The sequence below is a fragment of the Fusarium coffeatum genome, assembly GCF_003316985.1.
Source record: "Fusarium coffeatum strain FIESC_28 chromosome Unknown BRIP53273_contig_39, whole genome shotgun sequence".
Classification (NCBI taxonomy): Eukaryota; Fungi; Ascomycota; class Sordariomycetes; order Hypocreales; family Nectriaceae; genus Fusarium; species Fusarium coffeatum.
The window spans coordinates 419,926-444,702 of NW_022157836.1; the positions used below are offsets into that span (position 1 = coordinate 419,926).

Sequence of the window (24,777 nt, forward strand, 5' to 3'; positions counted from 1 at the left end):
GAAACCAACATGATCAGTTGCACTTTTGCGGGTTACACTGGTGCGATGCTCACGGGCTTTCTCGTAAGCTCACAAATATGAGCATCAGTAATCGTGTCCGACCGGCGTCACATTGCAGCGGCCAATGAGATAATAACCCCTGCAATGCAACACCAATACGCTGATGACCAATAAAGAGTTAAATGGTTTCAGTTTCCAAGCAGACATAGGATTTTTGTGAATGTTGGAGTTAGTAATCGGCAGACATGGGCGATGCATTTCACCAATAGTAAGAACCGTATATAAGTCCATCAAACCAGTGTGGTTTCGTCAATAGCCCTGCCTTGCTAAGCGTACAAACTATTCTATCAATCGTGGAACTCAATTTTATTCTCCCTATCTACACATCTAAGAAGCCGAGCGTTCAGAATGCTTAGCCAAAGATCTTCAAAACTCTTTGATCCAATCCAAGTTGGCGCTTTCAACCTCCAGCATCGAGTTGTGCTTGCTCCCTTGACAAGAGGTCGCGCAGACACTGCCTCAGTCCCAGCTCTTTACGCACCTGACTATTATGCCCAGCGCGCAACGCGTAAGATGGTCCATCTATCTAAAATAGCCTCTGAGGTTGAACTAACAATATGTAGCTGGCGGTTTACTTATCACAGAAGGAACGTTTATCCATCCAGAGGGAGCTGGAAGACTCTATTCGCCAGGTAGATAGGTGTTTAATTACAGCAAAGGAGTGCGTAAACCTGACAAACAGCAGGCATCTACTCAAAGGAGCAAATCGAGGCATGGAAACATGTCACTGCCGCAGTCCATGCTAAAGGCGGATTGATCGTAGTTCAGTTGTGGGCTTTGGGGTAAATTTAAAATAGATCATCCATGAGTATACCGTCACTAAGCAACGGCAGACGAATCGCGGAACCTGACCTAGTCTCGGCAGTATACAGTCCAGGCACGAAGCCCTATCTCGACAACGACGATACCTCTAGAAGAACGCCAGATAAAGCTGCTGTCATTGAGAAGTTTACTACCATGATAGAAGCTGGCATCAATCGCTTCGTTGAACATTTTCGCCAAGCTGCACTGAATGCTATCGAGGCAGGTTTCGATGGCGTCGAGTTGCACGGAGCCAATGGATACGTAAGTCTCTTTTGACCCTCGTTGGGCTATATCCTTGACTAACTTTGGCCAAAGCTCATCGACCAGTTTGTAAGTGAACATCCGACGTAACACCACATGTTCAGTCTCTAGCAACAGCGTAGCTTCAATCTACAAGTAACGACCGACAAGACCAGTACGGCGGTAGCGTTGAGAACCGTATCCGTTTCCCACTCCGAGTCGTCAATGCAATCAGCGAGGCTATCGGAGCTGAGCGCGTGGGAGTTCGCATGTCACCGTTTACGCGCTTTCAGGGTATGCGCGAGACAGACCCATTGAGCCTTTTCGTCCCATGGGCACAGGCAATAGTTGATTCCCAGCCGTCTATCGGTTACCTTCACGCTGTTGAACCTCGCGCCGATGGCGCAGTTGATACACCAGACCATCTTCAAAAAGGAATAGAGTCGTTGGATTCAATTCGAGAAGTTGCTACTCGGGCTGACGTCAACTTCATCGCAGCTGGAGGATTTACACCTGAGTCAGCTTTTGAGCATACCAGTGAAACCGACGATCTTGTAGCTTTCGGCGGCACTTTATTCGTAAGCACTGCACTACACACGCATCGGTCACTTCAAGTAACTGAAACTTTATTTCTCAGCGAACCCTGATCTGCCAGCTCGTATCAAGAACGGATGGGCGCTCACCAAGTACGATCGTTCGACATTCTACAAAACGAACGAAGTCGGATACAGCGAGTAGGTTGACTCAAGTCATCTATGGGAACCGAGAACTAACATTCGGGTGATAGCTATACTGCCTATACTGTGGATAAGGTTGCGGCGTAGATAGGCATTTTGAATGATGCTAACCATTGATTAGGAATGCGCTTTAAATAGAATAGAAATTGGTTTTTTTTTTTGGTGTTAACTTTCGTATAGATGAGCAGTGGTAGTTTTATGTATGGAATCTACTCTAAGCTCGCTCGAGCTTGGCTCATGTTGGTGAAAGTCCGGTATTGCTCTTGCACAGCTGCCAACTTGAAGTGACTGCCACGTTAGACAGGTGGGTAAAAGAAGAATTATCCTCTAAGACTTAGCTTACCGTGATAAATTAGCCTAATTACTAGTCTAAAGTAGGATAACATAGCTAAACCATGTTGTCTCTTATGCTTATAATGGCTAATTCTTCTGATACCATACGGGTTGGCTACGAAATAGAACATCGGGGGGGTCTCGAGGGGACCTCAAACAGTCCTACGTAATTGCAGTAACCTTGATCTAGCGTTTCGGCAATGGCGAGGCAAAGAGGCGATCTGGAATGATGTGTCACCACCGATTAGAATAAGCAGAGTGTCGGGAAGATTACTCGTACCCCCGCTCAGTAAGCATCCCGACCCAAATAACACCAACACCACAACAACTGACACTTAAGATGAGATATATATATACATCTAAAATTGTTGTGTAGAAGACAGGTATATTATCGTCTCCCCACTACACACAAAAACCTGTCATCTCAATCAATTCTCACACTCACAATGTCCACCCAACAAACAGCCAAGACGCAGTACGTCGAATTGCCACGTGGCGCTAAATTCGCCTACCGACAAATCGGCGCTGCTTTGGGCACACCTCTCGTCGTCCTAACCCACTTCCGTGGCACAATGGACAAGTGGGATCCCCTTGTCATCAACACCCTGGCTGCCAACCGTCGCGTCATTACAGTTGACTATGCAGGCGTCGGTCTAAGCACTGGCGAAGTAGCCAACTCCATTCGCCAATCCGCAGCCGACATCTCACAGTTCATCGAAGTCATCAAGGAGCCCGAGGTTGACCTTCTGGGCTTTAGTATTGGAGGATATGTCGCACAGATGGTTGCACTCAACTCTGATCCCAACAAAGTCAAGATCCGCAAGCTCATCCTCGCTGGTACTGGAACTAGCCATGGAGAAGACCTGGCCCTGTCTCCCAACGACGATGTTGGCGCTGTGGCTGGTGTGAAGGATGTCAACATAGACGTCTTTAAGACTCTGTTCTTCCACAAGAACCCTGAAGGTGACGCTGCCGCAGAGGCGTGGTGGGGTCGTATTCATGAGCGAAAGCAGTCGACTTGTGGTGAAGAGGTTTCCGAATGGCTCAGCAGTGGTTACAAAGATCAAGGAAAAGGTATCAAGGGCCAAGCGACACAGGGCCACACCTTTACGATGAGTGCCGACACTAGCCGGGGTGAAGAGGGAGCTTATGATCGACTGTCGGAGATCAAGATCCCCGTCTTGGTAGCCAACGGAAACGTAAGTATCTTTCCTTTATTCAGAATTGGTCATCTGTACTAACGAATGAAGAACGATTATATGATTCCAACATCAAACAGCTACCTCATATATCAAAAAGTACCCAACGGCCAACTGATTCTCTACCCCAACAGTGGACATGGTTTCCTCTTCCAATATGCAACCACTTTCGTCAAGCACGCTGAGCTGTTTCTGCAGAGTTAGACTCCAAGTGCGGATAAAACGCTATTTAGTCTATAGATCTTGGTATATCTATAAAACCTTTTCTTTTTATCTGTGGCTGCATACATTCTGGTGGCATGTGAACTTCAACCATATGTTTGGATCATAACACCTAAGCTCGCCCTACGTTCCCTGAATCTCACTCCTACTTTCACTCTGACCTCGAACTCCTGTGTTACCTCAGTTCGTTCGATCTTGAAGATACACAATTAATCCTCTTCGACCAGAGACATCTTCAAAGCCTTTCGGATATCCTTCGGTCTGACTGCGGGCGTTCTTCCCAAGCAGACCGTTGCATTACACAGACCTATTGAACGAAAGTTAATTGAGGTGCAGTCGAAGGTGCTGGCTACCCACATGTTATCAAACGTTCCACGTCGACCTTCACTTTTGTATCTCTCTTTGTAGGGGTTTTCCACTGCTCTTGTGGCTGTGGCTTCGGGGGCGGCGGCACCGCTCCCATGGCCATGCCCATCATTCCAGTGGGACAATGGAAGGATGATCGGTCAGCAATAAAGGCTTGTTCATCTTGGTCAAGAATGTTAGTTGCGTCGTTGGAGGCATCTGGTGGGGTTACTGGTCCATCGTTCTGAACTTCTGCAATCTCTCTCGCATCTGCTCGTTCAAACATCCCCATGTCGATATAGGCAGTTACAAAGTCTTTGTCGGCCGGTATGGTGACACCATATCCTCTCAAACATATTTCAATCTCATCTGCATCAAAGAAGTCTCCATCATAGTTGGGATCAATGATTCGTAATTGGGGGTTCAGGCGAAGATCCCGAGTCTGCTCAATGGACGGGCCAAAGGGTCCCATTGAGAATCCTGACATCTCTGAAGGCATGTATGCCTCGTTCTGCATGTAACGATTCCCGATGGGTAAATCATCAGTTCCATCTCCGTGATCAGGGTAGAATAGACCAGCACCACCGACGTTGGTGAAAGGAAATTTCCAGTTGTTCAGTGTTGCATCCCGAGATTTACGGACTGTTTCACCTATGCGCTTGGTGATCTCCTCTCTAGTCTCAAAGTGCATACAGAATCCGAACACCTTCTTGTACCAGGAGGGTGGGGAGTGACGCATGGAAGCGAGGAGGAAGGCAGCTTCTTGGGATGCTCTTTGGTATCGTCTGCCAAAGGTTGCTTCTTGAGACGAATAGGATCGAGGGGAGCAGAGCGAAGAGTCCCAGCTAGCCCCTGGGAGTTGGTACATGTTGTACTGCGGGGTTTGGTTGATCGGCATCTGAAAGTAGGAACTTGTGTCGCAAGCTGAGGGTGTGGAGTTGTACTCTGGCATTGGTGTAGGCTCAGGGTTGGAAGTATATCCGTAGTCAACTAGGTTGTCAAATTCGAGCTGGGGTACATAATCCATCATAGGAAAGTCAAGGGTGTTGAACTGGTCTGTCGACAAGATATAATCGGTTGACACTACAGCCGGTGTGTTATCGATAGTCGTAATTGGACCCGGGTCTTCATTTTCCGGTGAGTCCGGTCCGTCATTCTGGACCTCTCGAGCACTAGTAAGAATACTGATGGTGGACTTCTTGATATGCTCAACAATATCAGGATTGTTCTTGAGAGTATCCTGCTCAAGAATAACGTTCGTAAAGTTGAGAAACTCTTTACCCATGTCCTCTTTAGATTTCTCCAGCTCTTCAACCTTCTGTTTCAAGACATCAATGGCGAACTCTTTCCGCTGTCGGTATGCACGCTGAGCCATGCGATTTTGCATACGTCTCCTCTGATTGGCCAGTTAGATATGCAACATCTGAGATTGACAGGATCGACAGGTTCTCCGGACAGCTCAAAGAAATGCATCAAGTAGATGGGAGGGTATATAATACATACGTTACTGATTGGCCCACCAGTGGGCGTTTCCACGGGGCGTCTCCCCCTTCTGGTTCCCAAGGCCGAGACTCCCCCTTCATCAGTACTACTGGTGGTCCTGGTACTGGAGCCCGTGCTAGATATAGGGCTCATGTTTTTCAGTTGATCTTGAGAATAGTTGAGGCCGTAAAGGATGAGTAAAAACGATCAGGATGCTTATTACTCGGTCCGATGACGTTGGAATACGAGTCAGTGAAACATGCGGAAATGGGAAATAGCAGCCAAGAATGCTGATCATAAGAACATATACATCATCCTACGATCGTGGCCGTAGGGATTGCGGCCCGTTCAATTAAGGGTGCAGACCTTCGCCAACGCCTCAGCTGAAGAACTATCCAATGAGCCCCTACGAACCTTGTGACTAATTGATGACATAGCAGTTGTGTTTATTGTTCCAAGACACCGGTACTCCACCAAGACGCCGGCATACATACCACCATACACTAACGATTGCGAGAACTGGAGGCATATGGTAAATTCATTAATGGCTATTCGCGATAACCTGTGCATGTTGGTCGCGGGTCAATTTTCCACCTGTCATGCTATCAGTCCGGCTGACTACCCCACAAACAGCCTTATCGTGGACGTTGATGTGTTGATTAATTATCGTGGAGGCTTCATTTGAGGGACCCATTTTCGGGGACCTCAACTCGTCTGACGTCAGATTTTGGACTGCATCTACTGCAAGTGTGGCGCCATGGCACACACCGGCGTCTCGTAAATGTTCCGCCGGTGTCTTAGTCCAACAACTCAAGAAGAAGGATTCTGCAGGTTGTTGGGTGCACAACATTAATCAGTGTACAGCTTCAACCAACAACTGTTTTATCATTTGCTTGTGTCTTTATCACAAAGGCCAAAGCACTGTGGTGGTACCTCGTGTCAAGGAGTTAATGCTCCTTGGGGTTTAGTATGGACCGATCTGGACCTCTGTGCAACAGTATTCGTTGCAAGCCGATGGCACCGTAACTCCGGTTGCGAAACTCATGTCAGGGTGTCGAGTAAGCCTGGGTTGAGACAATGCGATCATTTTCACGATACTTTAGGCCTGCATTGAGGTAAACTTATCTTGTCAGTCTAAGACTTAGAGCATAATGTCACTGCTACCTAGGATAGTTGGACCCTTGGACCCCTACTTTCTGCTCTTCTTTGCCAATATCCGGCTTCTTGGCGTAAAGCACGTATACCCATAATTGGTACTTGGGGCCAAGTACCGTTGCTTGTGGAGTATGCACTTTAGAACACCTGGCAGACAGTCTTGACAGAGATCAACTGTATTACGTGTATAACAGAGAAGGACGCCTGAGTAAAGCTACAATCGGTTCAGACACATACCAAGTTACCTCATTGCTACATCTCCAGCACAGCTCTATACCGCATCTTGTTCTGTTCAACCAACTCAAAAACCTTCTTGATACTCTCAGCCCCCTCATGCTTGAAGATTTGAACCATAGGCTTAATACCATGACGGCTTGAGAATTCGAGCATTTCATCATGAACATTGCGGGAGCCGACTAGGCTTGAAAAGACATGGTAGCTCTGGAAGAACATGGCTCCAGCACTGGTGGTCTGTTAGCTTTATCAAGTAGTAACAAGAAGCATGGTACTCACGGTAGGCTCAATGGCCCATTGACAGGTGCAGCTAATGGAACGATGACTCCATCCCTACCCAAGAATTCTTTTGTCATGACTCTTAAACGTTTTCGTTAGTAATCAGTCCATGACTAGAAATAAAGTACTTACCGGTCCCAGTCAGGGTACTTGGTCCCACAGACTACCAGAACATCAATTGGTTGCTTGACCTCGTCGAACATTTTCTCGGTCAAGTGAAACTCCTGGGCACCGAGCTCTCGCGCCTCAGCTTCCTTGCTGGCGCTTGTACTGTAGATGACAACATCCGCACCCATTTTGTTTGCATATTGGATGGCCAGATGCCCCAATCCACCGATACCCAGAATACCGACCCTCTTCTCTGGGGTGACGGTAGCCTTCAAGGCAGCGTAGACAGTCGCACCGGCACATTGAAGAGGAGCGGCGTGCTCACTAGCAAGACCATAGGGAATCCTGTGTAGGAAGGTCTCCTTGCCGAGGTAGTAAGAGCCAAAGGTACCATTGTCGAAGTCTCCTTCGCCGAAGATGACACGATTGTAGCAATGGATATCTTTGCCAGATAAGCAATACTTGCAGTGACCACATGCGTCTCGATGGAAGCCACCACCAGCACGATCACCAATCTTAAATTGGGTGACGAGAGATCCAACTGCTTCAACGATACCGACACCTTCATGACCGAGGGCTATCGGAGCTCCCATCTGACAGAACACGATGTCTGTATGGCAGACACCACTGTGTGTGATGCGCACCAGGATATCATGGGGACCGAGATTGGGTATCTTGACCAACGTTGGAGTGAAGCCGCCGTTGCCATCGCCGGAACGATAGATGGTGTATTCGGTCCCAGCAAGGTTTTGTGACATGTTGGTCAAGGGAGTAACTAAACTTCTGCTGCCTGGTGGGTTCTATAAGACGGATTGTAACGGTGAAAGAAGAGTGAAGTGTTATAAAGCGTTTGTCCTTTACTGAATACCATGGACGTGAGGGTCACCGAATTTATCATACCACTGGAATGGTATAAGTCACTTTGTACATTCTGTAACTAGATCAGATTACTACTTCCTGCAATATGGGTTGGTTGTTTTCACGCCATCGGTCAATGTTAGTAATCGTTCTCAGACCTGAACAATTACTAGCTTGCAGCTATCCAGTTTGCCGCGTTGCACACCATTGTTTCCTTTCCTGGTCTAGCGGCAACGGAAATATTCTAATCATGCCCTTCCGTAATAACTTGCCCGGTTTCTCTCCCTGCCAGCTTGGTCGCCTTGTCTAGTGCCCACTTGATGGAGGACGCTCCGACTCGACAGTGTCATCCTTGGGCCTCGAGGGCAAACTCCACCATGGAGCGTTATCAGACAACATGGCAGACATTCCACATGTGCAAGGCAGGAGGCAAAGCATACATGTCCACATGCCAGCCCTCTTCACTTTGACGTGCGCTGGGAAAGAATGTCAGTCGAACGTTGACACGGAAACAAACACCAAGAACGAACCGTATCGCACATAATATCTAGTCCAATCAAAAACAGTTGGTTTGGCCATTTGCTAAGATATGCTGTATAGGTTTTGTTATAACAACGCCGAGAGCAATTGAGGATCTCAAATAATGGGTTGGTCTTGTGTGAAGGTGAATGGTGACGGATAAAGACCCGAGTTGAAGGTCGGGAGCTATGTTGGCTGCACTGACGTCATTGATCCTTCAGATCCCAGATTCAAGACCCCTCAGTCGCGTCAGATATACTTGGGGGCCGTTTTTGGACATGGATAAGTCATGGATTAAGCCCGTTGGTTGTGTCTTGAGGTGCTTTCCTACGAAGTTGACAGACTTATTCTGTCGTCCAACCATTGTGGAGAAGATCTAAAAGTGCGGCCCATATGTCCAACTTCGTCCAACGGCTAATTCTCGTAAGTATTCTTCTGGTTGGGAGAGTTACGAGGTTGCAGCAATGCAAGTTGCGACGCAGCGGTACATAATTCCCTCTTCTGATCTAGCGCCGGCGGGCATACTAATCATGCCCGTCCACAATGTTCAGTAAGTTGTCCCGAACCAATGAGACGCGAAGTTTTGCTTACGTCGCATTGCCCTCACTGAGACACATTACGGAATATTGATTTGTGTGGAGTCGTGTAAGCAGTCTTGGCAAGCCATCGTAGGAAGTGCTCAGTAAGCCTCATACATCGTCAAATGATGTGTATCGCCAGTTGTACAGAGACGCGATACATATATATGTGGGCTTGGAGTCAAATCATCATGTCGCTTGTCATCATAAACCATCTAAAGTAACAAACCAATAGAGCACCGTCACCTTCACTCGACCATGAGTTCACCATTCAAAAACATCCTCATTGTCGGGGCTACAGGGTCTATCGGCGGTATTATGCTTGACGCTCTAGTCAAGGAACCCTCGTTCAATGTCACAGCTCTGCAACGCTCATCGTCCAAAGGAAAGCTTCCATCAAACGTCCGCGTCATCACCATTGACGATTCATACCCTTCCGAAGCACTTGTTTCAGCATTCTCTGGCCAAGATGCCATAATCAACTGCATGACTTCCCTTGCCGTCAGTGATCAGCTCCGTTTCGTTGACGCTGCAGTCGACGCCAAAGTCAGACGCTACGTTGCTTCTGAGTATGGTCTCAATAACAACAGGCCTGAGGCAAGAGCACTCAACTCAGTCTTCCGTGAGAAAGGCGAAGTCCAAGACTATCTCAGATCCAAAGAGTCTACAGGCTTGGAATGGATGGCTATTGCTTGTGGCATGTGGATCAAGTGGAGTGCACTCCATGACTTTTTGGGAATGCACATCAAAGAGAAGAAGTTCGTGGTCTGGGACGATGGCGAAGGCTGGTTCAGCACGACGACTGAAGACAACACGGCTCTTGCCATGGTTAATGCTTTGACCAAGAAGTGGGAAGACACAAAGAACAAGATTGTCTGGTTGAGTGAGTTTGCCATCACACAGAACATGTTGCTTGAGGCCATTGAGCATCTGAGTGGAGAGAAGTTCACTATCGAAAAGGTCAACACTGATGAGCTCATCAAGGAGAAGCAGGCTGCGGTCGCATCCGGCGACCCGTATGCTGTATACTCCTTGATTGAGACTGGATTTGTTACTGGGAGGTTTGGAGGTCATCTGGAGAAGGAAGGCCAAATCATGAATGGCGTCTTGGGTCTGCCTAAGAAGAACCTTGATGAGGTTGTTAAAGCCGCCTTGAAGGCTGTTTCTGAGTCTTGATTGCAAAATGAGAACCGAAGGACCTAGATATAGAAACGCAACTTGCAATTATAGTATACTTCGTTAAGCTGATTTCTTGAGTAACAAAAGACTCGCCATCCGATCAGTCGAATCGACGCCCTTGATCTTCAATTCACCACTTCAGCGAGCATGGAGTAAGATCCCAGGCTCATGCCACACCCCTAAGCCTGGAGAGCTCCAGGCAAACACGCCTCTGGTCCATCCTCTGCCGCCATTCAATATCTGTCATGTTTCGCAAGTGTTCGTCATCCTGGTCCGCAAATTTCCACCCTGCAGACCCGACCAGTCGCACCGCGAACCCGATCAGGATGTCGCCTCTGCTATCATCCGTGTCTTTCCAGTGGCACATGCAAACGATGGCCCATATGGTTTCAATTCCAGTATCACATGATACGAGTGCTCTGCCTAATAGAGACTCAGAATGATTCCGCAACGATTCGTATAATCCTGGCGCGAGGTCTCTCGAGGCAACGGTTAGGATCACGGTCAACAGGAAGCTCGAATGAGCCCGTGTGTACTGGAAGGTGTAGAGGCATGGATCGAGAAGGTCCACGGAGGGGTTGAAAAGCCTAAAGAACCTTCATACAACATGTTAGTCAATCGAATACACACCGTGTAGTCTACTCACGTCTCGTAAAGAACCTGAGCGGCCGGTTCGCTGATAACCCCCAACTCGATAGGGTCTTGCGTTGTCGGCCTATTGGCAGTTACCTCCATGTTGGGTTGCTCTCTGTGAAACCGATATAAGTGGGGGGAAAGAAAGATATCGGACAGAATTGAGAATTGAAGGGGGTTTTATCCGTATACTCCAGCTTAATGTTGTATCAGGACGAAAGACGAGAGGTTTCGTGCAAGCGATGCAGTCATGATGCTTCAAATGTTTGAACTCAGTAAGGAAAGTGATATCACTCACAGATCAAACCCATTAGCCGAAGGTGCAACAGGTGGACCTTCTATTTCGTGTGCGCCGTTCAAGACAGGTGGTGTGAACGATGCCCGCTCGGATCTTGGAGACATTGAGTATGACCCAGAAGCTCTAGTTTGCAGGCCAGAACCCTGGATCTGGGGCATGAGATCACCGTGGTCACCTTCCGTTTGCTCTGGAGACAGATCTTGCCGCTCTGCTCTAGATGTCACAAGGGAAAGTCAACGATCAAAGTCTCCTGCCTCAAGTTCATCTTGACGTACCTTCTCCCCGTGTCATCCCTGCGCCATTGGCCTCGCCGATGCAACTCATAGACACAATTTCTATCTAGTCTTTGGCATCTGTCGCAGGTCGTGGTTTCTGGATCCGAGCTGACACATTTCATTTTGCTGCGGCGACAAGGAGTGCAGGCAACTCCAACCGGCCTATCCCAAAGTACTGGTCAGGACTACATTCAAGATTGTCTGAAGAATCACAAACCGTTGCTGTGGCTGCGAGCTGGCATCATCCCCCATGGCTGGATCTGATATCCGAGTATTCCATGTTCGAGATGAATTTTCGTATCGGCGAGTCGCATTATTAAAGACTCCATCGCTCTAAGCTGCTGCAACATGGACGCGCCATCACGACTCAAGTTGAAGCCTGAGCGCGGCAAAAGCGATTATTAAACTTTCGCCGATTTCGCCGCAAGCCACTTGAGATGCCGCTGCCGTTGAAGTGCCTGGTAGGGCTGGATTTGGCTCGTGATAGCTTCCTTTGTTGTCGCTTGATCAGTAATCGCTGTCGCGTAAATGGAGGGTGACGTCATTGTGTAGCGTGACTGCTACGGTCATTTTCGTAAATACTCCGAACAAGACGACAGTTGTGAGACGAGGTTTGTCATTGCCCGAGCCCATGTACTTTCACGAGAGGATACAGGATTATTGAGAGAATATCTCGGACAAGCTATAGAAGTACGCCGACCAAGCTTAGGCTACCAAAATAAAGTAGCCTTAGTTCCTCTCTAAAGTGCCATAAGATGACTAAGCTATTTCGTCCCTTGCGCTCATAACGGTATTCTTCTGCCACCCTGTGTGCCTGCAAAGTCATCACAGATCTTATCGCTATTCTTATCCGTTATCTTATCTCGACCTACAGTGTAAGTCTGCATAAGAGTCACTTGCCTCGCACTGTAAGTCTTATTATCTTATCTCGCTCTTGCTTATCTTATCGGCAGCAGTGGGCATAGGGTAGGACGAGGAAATTGTGAAGTTGGCCCCGCAATTAACAGCCCGGATTGTCAAACCGAAGGACAAGCCGGAAGACAAGCAACAGCTGCCTTCCAAGGCAGGAGGAAGTGAATTGATGGAATATAACTAGATAAATGAGGGAAATTTCCCATAGATAGCCTGCTCTTTTAATCCTTACAACTGTTAGTCCCGTCTGATGACTCATTGCTCTGAACCCTGTAACAGAAATAAATTGTTAATGCTGGTATCAACAATTCAACAGAAAAGATCTGGATGCCATTACGGTCTTGATGTTCTAATTGTTGAATTAAAATTCGTCGGATGGGTGATGAGCTTCTATAAGTGTAACGAAGTATATGTAGTTTTCCAATATTCATCGCTGTTCTCGGCATTCATTAACAGCGGGAGAGGCCTGGCGTGGCACGACGTCAACCCTAAACACAGTCCATCAAACGATCCTCAAGGTCGATTAAGACAGGCGCTAGGACATCAGAGAATCTCCTGGAGACTTTCTCTCCACTCCTCCCACCATTTGGAATCACACCACGGCCAAGAACGCGCTGCTTGCGCCTCATCATCAGCCAATAGCGCGTCTATGTCGATACATCTATAAAATAGACCTTTGGTAAACCTCTTCCTTGTGACTCGATCAGGCTCGCCTTCCTCACCGTTCTCATCGATGGTCCAGCATGCGTTGATTCTTTTCTCTTCGGGAATATTAGACGGTGCATCCATTTTGGGATCCTCACTTCTCAACAGATTCAAAGAATCTCTGTCAAAGGTCCCTTCTTCTCTCCTGATGATGGTCGCAGTTATTGAGCTCTCTGTTTCGGCGCACCATGGTCCTTCCTTTCCTGATCGAAGAATTAAGCTCAGGGCTTTGCGGCGCCAGAATGCGTTTCGGTATTTCTTGGCGGTGAAGTATAAAGGGTGTATGATTCCCATCTCCGGAATGAAGGACGGCAAAGCGCCAAACGCGTCGCCAAAAGGATCAGCGCGTAGTTCCCTGTCCAGAAGTAAAGCCTGGATTGTCGTAATAATTTCTTGAAATTCAGGACCGTAACAATCATAAGCCTTTTCGCGAGGATCGAGAATATTCGCAGTATTGATGAGCGCAGCGAGGCATTGGGCACGAAGGACTACTAGAGCTTCGCAAGACTCAGCGTCCCAGTTTGGAGGAAGCTCATTGTGTGATAACCATTGTTTTAGAGCCGCGAGTTGGCGACCTTGTTCGATGAGCATCTCTGGCGGAATCAATCGGCGACTGGTATACTTGTATCGAACAGCACGGGCGTTGAAGTGGAAGCACGAATGAAGAATCTTAAACAGTGCTTCATCGGGCGCGTAAGACTCGACGACGTTTTCGGAAACTGATGGGAATGGAGGCAATTCGGGAGGATGGCATACCCCGTATGTTGGGACATGGAGGTCAAGCTTTTGCAAAAGTAACGAAAGACTCTTGGTATCCACGTCCGCCAATAGTTTCTTGTTAGTCTGGGAGAGCATGACTGAGAATGCTCCAAGGAGATGCGTAAGCCCTGTGTTTAACTTTTGTTGCATGGCTTCTGAGAATGCGAGGAAGAGACAAGCGATGATACACGGGACGGGTCCATGTGGCAGTGTGGCTAGGTCATGCTGCACAAGCCTCAGAGCCTGTGTATACCGCTTTGTTGTTTCCAGACCAGAACATGGTGAATCTACCTTCAGAACGTATTCATTGTAAGATGCACCAAAAGCTTCTACCGCAGCTCGTACTGAAGGGATGGCATGAGCCAATTGAGGTACTGTCCGAGACCAAAACGTTTGCTCGACATCATTTCTGGCACGTCGAGGACTCTGAACAAGAACACCGCAAGCGATATCGATAAAAGGATTTGAAAGATGATAAGGGTCGAAACTCAGTACAGTTATAGGTGAATTGGATCTTGATGAGTTTGGTGTCAAGATTATTGGTGATGAAAATGAGGCCGACAGGGGGATTAGTGAGTTCGTTGATGGGGTCTCAGGCGGTGAATCAGGATAGGCGCCTTTGGGATAACCTTTACACTCGCGCTTTGAAGTCCGACATCGTTGACATGTAGGTTTTGCCTCATCACACTTAACGCGTCGAGCTCTAAGTCGTTAGTTAGCGCGGTATGAATCATTGGTGCTTCGAGATTGAGATCGTACTTGCATGTAAAGCAGCCAAATTTAGACTGCTTTACGTTAGTTCTCGTCCGCTTGGACTTTTCGGTGTTTGCCAAAGTCGCTGTCATTGTGGAGTTGACAAAGAAGATGCAAAATCAGGAGAAAGACCGAGTAATCCAAAGACCGAGAGCTGAAGATAAATGAAGTCTCATGTTGAAACCTATGCCGCGATGGAATGCCCCGCAGGGCTGATTGATGCTCGCGAAGTAGCTGTACTTGGAAGTGGTCGAAGACATGGCGGGTGTGTAAGTACTCAAAACCTGTCAGCATCGGACAGTTTCGTCTCCAGTGGAGTCATAATCCCCAAACAATATTAGCGTAAATTCAAAGACCGAGCAAAGAAATGGGGCATCTGTCACAAGTGATCATTTCATTGGCCAGTTAGTTTATCCCTGCTTACGACTCCAGGAGGCGGAGCAAAGACCGAGCAGAAGGATCTCATGGCAATCTTGTTCCTGAATGAATTGGCGAATGACGATGAAGAAATCTCAATGCCTTTAAGATCTCGCACGATTTTGATGAGAGTCTCAAAGGATCTGTTTCAAGACCGATCTATCAATGGAAACAGGACGCGTAAGCATCTCGGTGTTTGAATCAACTGTAAGCCTGGGGTACAAGATGCACTGCCTGGTGTGAAAGACCGAGATGGATGGAATGTGTTTGAGAAGAAATGTTCCATGAGCGAATATTATATATACAATGGTAATGCATACAGAAGTTGATATCAGTCGTGGCCATTTCCAAGCAACTAATAAACCGACGAGTCAAACTTCTCACAACCGATCTACACCTTCACAATGGCGTCCGAACCTCTAGTCTGTACAGAGATCTCCGACCAGTGCCCTATCAAATACACAGTCTACGGCTACCTTCCAGCTCTCTGGGTAAACTCCCTTCTAGTAGCCCTATTCGCAATCGCCTTCTTCGCCAACATCTACCTCGGCATCCGCTTCCGCATCCGCGCCTATGCCGTCGTCCTAGCCTTAGGCTGTCTCGCCCAAGTCATAGGCTATGGCGGACGAATTGGAATGTACTTCCTACCATTCAACGTGATACCCTTCCAAATACAGGTCTGCTGTCTCATCATTGGTCCAGCCTTCAACAGCGCAGCAGTCTACCTCATGTTGAAATACATCGTGGCACTCTTCGGACCCGAGTGGTCATTGCTCAAGCCGAAGCTGTACACCATTATCTTTATCGGTGCGGATATTGTATCATTGGTTCTTCAAGCTGCAGGTGGCGGTATCGCAGCGACATCTAGGCCTGGAGATCTGGATGTATTGAATGTTGGCAATGACATCATGATGGCTGGTATCGCCTTCCAAGTGGTTACGCTGTCTGTGTTTGTGATTCTGGCTACGACATTCTGTGTTCGACGAACGCTAGGTGCCAAAAAGTTTCCCCTGGCTGGTCATGCACTTCAGACATGGGAGAGTGCACGATTTCGTTGGTTCACCGCCGGTCTTTCTACTGCGTTCCTGACGATCTACATTCGTTGTGTGTACCGTATCGCTGAGATGCGAGGTGGTTGGGGTAACGAGATGATGAAGGAGCAGATTCCTTTTATCATCCTTGAGGGACTGTGAGTATTAATTCGCTTTGACGTCCACCGTCGCTAACTTTAGTCACTAGTATGATTCTCATTGCGACAGCAGCACAGACTATTCTTCACCCCGGACACTTCTTTCCTCAATTCATGAACCAAAAGCTTCAACAAGAGGGTATGATATCCATTTGCCTCATACCTGTTCCACTGGCTAACATCTTGAAGATTCATCGGAGTCGTACACTGAACTGCATGCCACACCAAAGTACACGGTTTGAGGAACATGCGGAGATGTCAGCGTGAGAATTGGTGCCTGCCCTAAGGCACGTGAGATTAAGGTTCTTGAGGATGATAGGCGTATGTAGCTAGATAGAAATAATATGAGGACTTGGCATTAGAGCGCTACTGCACAACATGTACTAGTGGAAAATTAGATAAGGGCACAGACACAGAGAAACAGGAACGAGAACCCCGATGACTATTGCCTCCTAGCTGAGAAACTTGGTCTGTTTACTCAGGTCTAGAACGTTTAATCCGATATCTGTGTTGTTGTTTCGCCTTAACCCCGTCACACAATCTGCGCCATTTCACGAGCCAGACTGTCGGGCTCACCGTATTTTTCAAAGCCAGTATTACAAGTAGTTGGGATAATCTACTAAAAGCATATCACTTGAGCCGCACTATTGTCTCTTATCAGGTCGGAAAAATTGGTGAGTCAGAACTTAGACAAATCTGAAGGCGCTCTTAGTCCAACAATGCTTTATCAGTGACACTCCCACGCGCTTTCTGTGGCTGCCTTATACTCGTATAAACAGACCAGCCTCGTATGTGTGGATTCAGAAAACGTGATGCACACCAAAGGCTGGCTCCCGAACCAGTTGACAGTTCCAGGTAACACAAGCGTCGGAAAGTGGAAGCACCCGAGAACAAGACCTGAAAAATAATCAGTGGCTTGCAGAATACGGAGCTTGTGTTGTGCATGCGTTGTTCAATTGGTTACACAATTAGTGGATGGCCTCGATGATCCTTCAGAGGTTCGCTCTGCGTTGTCAAAGATCACCACGCCAATGTGCATCTCACGGCAGAATCGTCTAGACCTACTTAGCCAAGTGAATTATAGTCTGATCCATGTTGGGATGGCTATTATCGCAATCGGGCATGAGTGGCGTTTTGATCTGACCAAGAAACTTTGACAATGGTTTATGGCGGCGCCACGGCCGAAAGTATCGCTGAGCTTATTATAACGAGATCCTGATAATTTGTCCGGACCACGTTATATAAGCGTGCATAGTCTGACATAACAGCAGGTTGCAGCTCACTGGCAGATGCACCTCGCCCGATGGGTGACATGCAATACTACGTCGGCAGTGACGGATATTGGATCCTTCAAATTCACGCCGTCATTGTAGCCAGTTTCCTCCAACATTTCCCCTCAATTTCTCAAAAGTGCAGAGGAACGTTAGTCTGACCAAAGCTACAGCTTCTAGTAAAGGCTGGGGCAAATATCGGTCTCCATTCCGTAGGGCCGTTTCGCACCAATATGCGCTGCTAATGCAGTGAGGACGCCTCTTTGTACAATCCAGCCAAGCACAGGACGAAAGCTGGGAACCACAAAGATTCCAATGCAAGCTAAGGGCAACTCGAGCTCTGTTCTGGCCGTTGTAAAGCCGCTATATATGCAGGCTATTGGCACCAAATTTAGCTCTAGGGCGCCTTAGCCGGAGACTACCCGATGATAGCGGAGATAGATAAACTTTCTTTCATAGATCTAACGTCCGAGATCCATTATCACGACCTTGGCAAAGGATGAACAAGCTCACCCGGCCAAGCCGGACCTACTCGCCAACAAAACTAATGCAGTTTCTTACATCCATTGATTAGATGGTTAGTCAATTGATCCATGCAAAGCTTGGGTTTGATCGATTACTCGCAGTGCTGCCTTGTCTTGGCGTCATCGGTCTCGATCATCTCTATGATGAGTTTGTGGAGACAAATGCACATAAACGGTGAACCAATCGGGGAGCCCTACCCAGATTGCGCAATTTTTCCACGGTCAACTACCAACGACCAAGGCCCATAACAGGCTGTCAATACGGCTTGTTTATTGGTGATCGTTCGATTGAACGAGGGGCTCGCCCTGTCGGCTGTAGAGTCTTGTCCCTGTCCTGTAGCTGCAAGGTAAGCCCAGCCCTGGGCATCGAGACCGGTCAACAACATCCGCAGGATTGGGCTTACTGTAAGGCTGGATCATCCCGGCAACGTCCCAAATCAAGATTCAGTCTGACAGCGAACATGCTCGCGACTCTTGCCATGAAAGGCTGACCGCCAAGAAGCAATTGCAGATCATGTTGGGGTTTGCACTGGGGGTAAAGTTGTGTTGTGATCTTTTGTGTCCCCACTATCAAATGCTAAGCTTCTGTGCCTGGAAATCCCCCGCAAAACCGGTAAAACTGGTAAAAGTTCCAGTTATGCATAGAGACGCTTAAAGCTTAGTTTATTTTTATTAGGACTCTCATATGATGATTCATGATCTGACTTGGCAATTGGTGGTGCTGCTTGTAAGCGTTGCAACCTTCCATCAGATCACGCGATTTATGATGCAACGCACGTTAGTAAACAAATGCTGGTCCCAGGTTGGAGGACAATTAATATGACAGGATTCTATCCAATAGAATAGCTTGATGTGGCACCTGAATATGCAAAGCAACGCTGGGCCTTTTGGACTCTCACTGGTAAGCTTACTTACAAGGTGGTGTCACTTTGTATGCCCTAAAACTGGTCCCGACCTGCATCAATAATGGCTGCCGACCTGCATTAATATTGCATAGACACGAGCTAGATGGCAGATACGAGCTTATGGCTGAAAACCTGTGTTGCCATTGGTAGTTCGCTTTGTCCGACGTGTAAATATTGTGCTAACCAAGTTGCTTTCAACCACCATCGTAGGTCTGAAGGCTCAAGCCAACAGCTCTACTCACGTTACGCTGTAAGACTACATGCTCAGGCAAAGCGTGGACTATGATCCGATCCAAGTTGTATCTCATTGCCTGATGGGTCTGGAGGGCTGGTCTCAAGGGTTGAAAAGTGACCTAGAGCCGGCTTCATCAATTTGTATAAAGATCACGTAGATTCCCCTCAATCTCAAAATTCATCCAAGCTTCAATCCACTGGCTCAGACTTCCTCACCACTCTTTCAAGAACTCCCATTCATCCCTTGGACTCAAGACTTTCGCTTCAGCCGACAACATGAAGTTCTCCGCTGTGATTGCCGCCATCTCCCTTCCTCTGGCCTTGGCCACTCCTGGAGGCTACGGTGACGACTGCAAGCCCAAGACCATCACCAAGACAGTAACCTCAACTGTCATCAAGCCCATCTACAAGCCCCCGATCACCAAGACTGAGACCGTCACCAAGAAGTACCCAGTCTACAAGACGGAGACAGTCACCAAGTATAAGCCTGTCTACAAGACTGAGTACGTCACAAAGTGGAAGCCTCCTGTCACCAAGTACCACACCGTCACCAAGACCGACACAAAGTACAAGCCCATCTTCAAGACCAAGACAGAGACCAAGACCGAAACCAAGACCGAGACCAAGTACAAGCCCATCTTCAAGACCAAGACCGAGACCAAGTGGAAGCCTCCTGTTACCAAGACCGAGTACAAGACTGTCACCAAGAAGTACCCCATCTACAAGACCGAGACCGTCACCAAGACCAAGGACTGCCATCCTCCCAAGCCTACATACCACAAGCCTGGCTACGGCGATGGTGGTCACAAGAAGGAGTACAAGGCTTAAGAGCTGAAACTTGTTACTCTGGAGGCCGAAGCTTGTCACTTCGCCTGATGGACAAAACTTTATGGATTATGAGACGACATGACGCTCCTTCTAATGTTTTAATGTCTTTATTATGGAAACCCGCTACATCTGAGCTAGTGGAATCAAAGTGTTGTGGCTTGGTCGCAATGGCGATGGTGGTAAAATGGTGGTAATCTTCTTCGACACATTCTTTATATAGGGGACATAGTTGTGCATGACGCGACTAGAGTTATCTATAGATTTGACATAGCTTCAATTTTACTATGTTTGGCCGAGCCAATGATGTGCCTTGAATGTGAGATATGATGTCGAGTAGATTTTTAAAACGACAGTGGTGATCAGAATCATCAGAATTTCAGGTTATTTGTGCCACATCGTACTTCAATCTGTGGCAGAGATCTGTCAAGGACAGTCAGGCACTTAGGCTTGGGCCAGGCGCTAAGATCAAATTCAGGGGTCTGGCCACTAGCGCAATTTGGAATGCTCGGGTTGGGAACAACGGCTGAGCTTAAATGAGGAAACTCCCACAAACAATCAAGTGGTAGGTAGTCTCCCTTACAGTGCAATTGCAGGGCGATTGGACAGCATTCCCCAAGAACAGCCATGAAATTAATGGAATTCCTATTAGGGACTCGACGATATAAGCCAATACTGTTCACCGTGCCTTTCAGCTCCGGCAAGGGATAAAATGTCTCCCTTGTCGATACTTCCTCTCAGGGTACTGAGACATTCTGCCCTATCAGAAAATCTGAACATTCCCTTTGAGACATTGCAAGCCCGCCACCTTCCCCCTCAAGAAAGGCTGGGATGTGTCCCTTACGCACAAAGCCCCTTCGAGTCCCCAACTAAAAGCTATTTCCCATCATCCCGTCTCTAATCTTTGATCCACGAGAAAGCTTTCCCTGGATTGAAGCTATTCATTTCGCTCATCATGGGGCATATTCGGTCAAAATCGAACGTGACTCCGCCGGCCGTTCAGACGCCGCGAAGTTACAGAATCATTGCCATTATCTTTGCCTTATGGCTATGTTTCCACACACTGTCAAGATTCGATTGGACCGTCCCAGATTGGACGCCCAAAGCAACCGACGAATGGCCCGAGGAGCCTGTTCTCAAGAACCGCCGAATGGCTTTGGTCATACCCCTCACCGATCCTAGTCCGAACGCATGCAAGACGATCCTTTCAGGGACCGTTTTGGGATACCCTGCCCCCGTCATCGTCAACTGGGGAGTCGATTACCATGATGTCAGTCACTGGGAACTTGGCAGGAATCTTCCCAAGATTCCGGGAATGATGAAATACCTCGATTCTGTGATGCATCCCAACGCGACCGATTTGGAACGACTGGAAGAAGACGATCTTGTTCTCATGGTCGACGGTCGTGACGTTTGGTTTCAACTACCCGTTGAGGTTCTCATCAGCCGTTACCATGAGATCAACAAAAAAGCGAACGAGAGATTGCGCAAACAATGGAAGGGCCCAGGCCCAATGCCAATGAAACAGACCATCGTCACAGGTTCTCAGAGAAAGTGCTATCCCAATGATCCTGAGCGGTATGGACTTGATATGCAATGTGATATTTGGCCAGAGAGCCCGGTGAGATCGGATCTCTACGGCCCAACGACAGAAAAGAACGAGACCGATTTCATTCATCACAGACCTCGATATATCAACGGCGGAATGTACATGGGCCCTGCGGGAGATATGAGACGTTTCTTCCGTCGAGCTATGGAATTGATGGATAAATATGTCGGCGAAGGCTTCCCTTTGCGAAGTGACCAGGGCGTAAACGGCTACCTCATTGCACAACAAGAGATCTGGCGTCAGTGGCAAAGAAAGAACCACATGAAAGAGATGGACCTCAAGACCATGATCGACGAGAACCTCGAGTTCCATGCCGGGCTCGATTACGCGATGGAACTATCCAATCAGGTCTCTTACAGCGATATTGACGAAAGTCTGGGTCTCTACTGGTCAGACTTTGCCCTGCTCAACAATGAGAAGCGCACCCAACGACAGTCTGAGGCTAGAGGTATATTACCAGTCCGTTTCAATGGAGTACCTGCAGACATCATGGCATCGCGTAACCCATTGACCAAATTTGAGAAGTCTGCAAACTGGAGCAATATGCCCCTCTTCGCCGACTTTGCTCTTGGTACCGTGCCAGCGTTGATCCACCATAACAAATACAAGGACCGACGGCAAACATGGTGGGATCGACCATGGTATCATCAAAAGCTGAGGAAGCTTGTTCCTTCCAAGTTGAAATTCCGTCCCTTTGATGAATCTTTGGCGACGGTTGAAACTGACGAGGGTCTCGTTCGATACTGGGCCCCATTGGCCGAGGCGAGAGATAGATATCCTCGAAAGGTCAATGAGACTGCAAATGCTAGATTTGAGAAAATGGAGCTTGACACGCTTTGTCGCAGGGCGGAAGGAAAAGAAGGGGGAACGTCGAAGGACGGTAAGGCCTGGTGGGATGAGGTTATGCGTGATGGTGGCGGAAAGATTAGCTAAACGATGGGGACTCTTTGTATTGAATCGGATGGGCTGTATTTCCAGAAAGCGCTTGTACTTGTTGTTTTATGCGGCTATATGACAATGGATTATTGAATGACAGTATATGAGCTTTATCTGATAGCTGATCATTAAAGGTGATATCATTGTGAACAAGAAGAGAAACGGGAGAAAGCCGGTAATGAATCGAAGGATAGACCAATTACTCCACTTGTCAAATACAGCGTTACGGCTTCCTTCGCGTAGCCTTTGACATTTTCAAGTACCATGTCTGTAAGCCTTTGAGAACCTACCTCCCAAAAAGAAAACCTCGAAGAAGCTCGCATGCCATGACGGGTTATAATTGACCATGTAAATAACAAATTATACAAGGTAGAAACGATAGTTTATTCATGAACCATTAAATCGAGCTATTAAAACAGTACGACAAGAAAAGAAAAAAAGAAGAATGCAGATATGAACTAGACCGCGTTGTGGCTGAGATACCAATCAACAAACTTCACAATACCCTGGTTGATCTTCGTCTTAGGCATGTACCCAAGCAAAGCACCCGCCTTGGAGATGTCTGCATACGTCACGGGCATATCGCCAGGCTGGTCGCCGCGCCAGTCAATAAGAGCCTTGATGCCCAAGGTTCCTTCCATCACGCTGATGAGGTCCATCAGCTTGATAGTCTGCGACTCTCCAAGGTTGATGGCCTCAAAGATGGAGTCTTTGTAGTTGATAGCACCGAAGATACCTTGGACGATGTCATCGACGTAAGTGTAGTCTCGGAGTGAAGATCCATCTCCGAAAAGAGGAATGGGCTTTCCTTGGTGGATAAGCCTGGTGAACTTGTGGATGGCAAGATCTGGGCGTTGACGGGGTCCGTAGACGGTAAAGAAGCGGAGGCAGACGCAACGAATCTGGTACAAGTGGGAGTATGTGTGGCAGAGAAGCTCAGCTGCTGACTTTGACGCAGCGTAAGGGGATATGGGATGCTGGGCCTTGTAGCTCTCCGAGAAAGGAGCCTTGGCACCGAGACCGTAAACACTGGATGATGATCCAAAGACGAATTGCTCAACACCAAACTCCTTGCAACAGTTGAGGAGGTTCAGCGTGCCAGTGACGTTGACGTCAAAGTATAGGTTCGGGTATTTCAGGGAAGGGAGAACACCAGCGCGAGCAGCCAGATGGGCGACAGCGACAAAGTCGTTAGCGGCAAAGATGTCTCGCATAGTCTCCATATCCTGGATGTCAGCCTCGTAGACTGTGAGGTCGGGGTTTCGCATGTGGGGAGCGAGGTTGGCACGCTTGATGGCAGGGTCGTAGAAGTCGTCAAAGTTGTCGACGACAACGACCTTCCAGCATCCCTCTGCCAGAAGGGCCTCGACGAGATGGCCGCCGATGAAGCCCGCACCGCCGGTGACGAGGATTGACCGTCTGGGTCTGGAGTTGCGAAGAGTTGTGATGATCGTCATGTTGGTATTGGTAGTATCGTATTGCAGGGGAGTGAAGGAGAAATTCTGTGCTTACTTTTGGGGATTAAAGTACGAAATGGGGAAGTCCGCCCTTGAATTGTTATGAGGGAAGAAGGGGGCATGAGACACTATCCCGCCACCATATGTCGCTACAATTGCCCCTTCTTAAAATCTCAGCCTCTATGTCTCAGTAAAATGAGCTTTTCTTCCAATTTGCCCGTCAATCGGGATAAGTCGCAGCCAAGATGGCGGAGCGAAAATGGCTGTAAGTCGTTGGAAATTGACGCCACCAAAGAAGGGTGAAGTGATATTCAGGCAACAATTCCTTGGCCTATTTAAGTACTACCTATGAATTCCATGTCAATGTTGATAATACCAGAGAATAAGTGATAAACAAACTCCTTCATATCTTTCACAGCAGATAAGACATCTTACAATTAGACACCGGGAAATGCAGCAATCAATGTTCTTTCGCCCCAATCAGGAGTCATGCTTGGCAATTATCGCCAATGCCTGTGACTCTCAGACGTTTTGAAGTAAACACAGGCTTTGATCAATGTCATGTGAGCAGGCAAGAGGTAAACTCACTCTTAATCCCCGACCCTTTCTTTGCGCTTGTCTGAATCTCATTGAGCCCCCGGTTGTGCACATCCCACATCTCTATCGTCATATAATCACAAATTCTTAGGTGCCTTAGTAGATTCTTAGGAGGTTAAGGAATTGTTTTCATCTGTTAGGCTTCT

General features: G+C 47.8%; 10 protein-coding genes across 10 annotated transcripts; 6 read left to right on the forward strand and 4 right to left on the reverse strand.

Moving 5' to 3' along the window:
* Positions 1 to 408: 408 nt before the first annotated feature.
* On the forward strand, positions 409 to 1,928 carry FIESC28_01662 (uncharacterized protein; the record flags this gene model as incomplete). The annotated part of the gene is made up of 8 exons (XM_031155812.1): positions 409 to 568; positions 624 to 692; positions 743 to 842; positions 894 to 1,125; positions 1,180 to 1,194; positions 1,248 to 1,682; positions 1,771 to 1,838; positions 1,892 to 1,928. 8 exons carry the CDS (start codon positions 409 to 411, stop codon positions 1,926 to 1,928), a joined length of 1,116 nt encoding a protein of 371 aa, XP_031020290.1.
* Positions 1,929 to 2,620: 692 nt separating this feature from the next.
* FIESC28_01663 (uncharacterized protein) lies at positions 2,621 to 3,577 on the forward strand (the record flags this gene model as incomplete). Its single annotated transcript, XM_031155813.1, has 2 exons — positions 2,621 to 3,373; positions 3,425 to 3,577. The coding sequence occupies 2 exons, from the start codon at positions 2,621 to 2,623 to the stop codon at positions 3,575 to 3,577; spliced, it is 906 nt and encodes a 301-aa protein (XP_031020291.1).
* Positions 3,578 to 3,804: 227 nt separating this feature from the next.
* Positions 3,805 to 5,575, reverse strand: FIESC28_01664 (uncharacterized protein; the record flags this gene model as incomplete). Its single annotated transcript, XM_031155814.1, has 3 exons — positions 3,805 to 3,902; positions 3,953 to 5,336; positions 5,444 to 5,575. The coding sequence occupies 3 exons, from the start codon at positions 5,573 to 5,575 to the stop codon at positions 3,805 to 3,807; spliced, it is 1,614 nt and encodes a 537-aa protein (XP_031020292.1).
* Positions 5,576 to 6,829: 1,254 nt separating this feature from the next.
* On the reverse strand, positions 6,830 to 7,956 carry FIESC28_01665 (uncharacterized protein; the record flags this gene model as incomplete). The annotated part of the gene is made up of 3 exons (XM_031155815.1): positions 6,830 to 7,040; positions 7,091 to 7,171; positions 7,223 to 7,956. 3 exons carry the CDS (start codon positions 7,954 to 7,956, stop codon positions 6,830 to 6,832), a joined length of 1,026 nt encoding a protein of 341 aa, XP_031020293.1.
* A 1,162-nt stretch (positions 7,957 to 9,118) lies between these two features.
* Positions 9,119 to 10,329, forward strand: FIESC28_01666 (uncharacterized protein; the record flags this gene model as incomplete). The annotated part of the gene is made up of 2 exons (XM_031155816.1): positions 9,119 to 9,125; positions 9,389 to 10,329. The coding sequence occupies 2 exons, from the start codon at positions 9,119 to 9,121 to the stop codon at positions 10,327 to 10,329; spliced, it is 948 nt and encodes a 315-aa protein (XP_031020294.1).
* A 2,664-nt stretch (positions 10,330 to 12,993) lies between these two features.
* Positions 12,994 to 14,759, reverse strand: FIESC28_01667 (uncharacterized protein; the record flags this gene model as incomplete). The annotated part of the gene is made up of 2 exons (XM_031155817.1): positions 12,994 to 14,617; positions 14,674 to 14,759. The coding sequence occupies 2 exons, from the start codon at positions 14,757 to 14,759 to the stop codon at positions 12,994 to 12,996; spliced, it is 1,710 nt and encodes a 569-aa protein (XP_031020295.1).
* A 729-nt stretch (positions 14,760 to 15,488) lies between these two features.
* Positions 15,489 to 16,515, forward strand: FIESC28_01668 (uncharacterized protein; the record flags this gene model as incomplete). Its single annotated transcript, XM_031155818.1, has 3 exons — positions 15,489 to 16,273; positions 16,324 to 16,412; positions 16,463 to 16,515. 3 exons carry the CDS (start codon positions 15,489 to 15,491, stop codon positions 16,513 to 16,515), a joined length of 927 nt encoding a protein of 308 aa, XP_031020296.1.
* A 2,968-nt stretch (positions 16,516 to 19,483) lies between these two features.
* Positions 19,484 to 20,035, forward strand: FIESC28_01669 (uncharacterized protein; the record flags this gene model as incomplete). Its single annotated transcript, XM_031155819.1, has 1 exon — positions 19,484 to 20,035. One exon carries the CDS (start codon positions 19,484 to 19,486, stop codon positions 20,033 to 20,035), a length of 552 nt encoding a protein of 183 aa, XP_031020297.1.
* A 952-nt stretch (positions 20,036 to 20,987) lies between these two features.
* FIESC28_01670 (uncharacterized protein) lies at positions 20,988 to 22,574 on the forward strand (the record flags this gene model as incomplete). Its single annotated transcript, XM_031155820.1, has 1 exon — positions 20,988 to 22,574. The coding sequence occupies one exon, from the start codon at positions 20,988 to 20,990 to the stop codon at positions 22,572 to 22,574; it is 1,587 nt and encodes a 528-aa protein (XP_031020298.1).
* Positions 22,575 to 23,035: 461 nt separating this feature from the next.
* Positions 23,036 to 24,034, reverse strand: FIESC28_01671 (uncharacterized protein; the record flags this gene model as incomplete). The annotated part of the gene is made up of 1 exon (XM_031155821.1): positions 23,036 to 24,034. The coding sequence occupies one exon, from the start codon at positions 24,032 to 24,034 to the stop codon at positions 23,036 to 23,038; it is 999 nt and encodes a 332-aa protein (XP_031020299.1).
* Between the last annotated feature and the right edge of the window lie 743 nt (positions 24,035 to 24,777).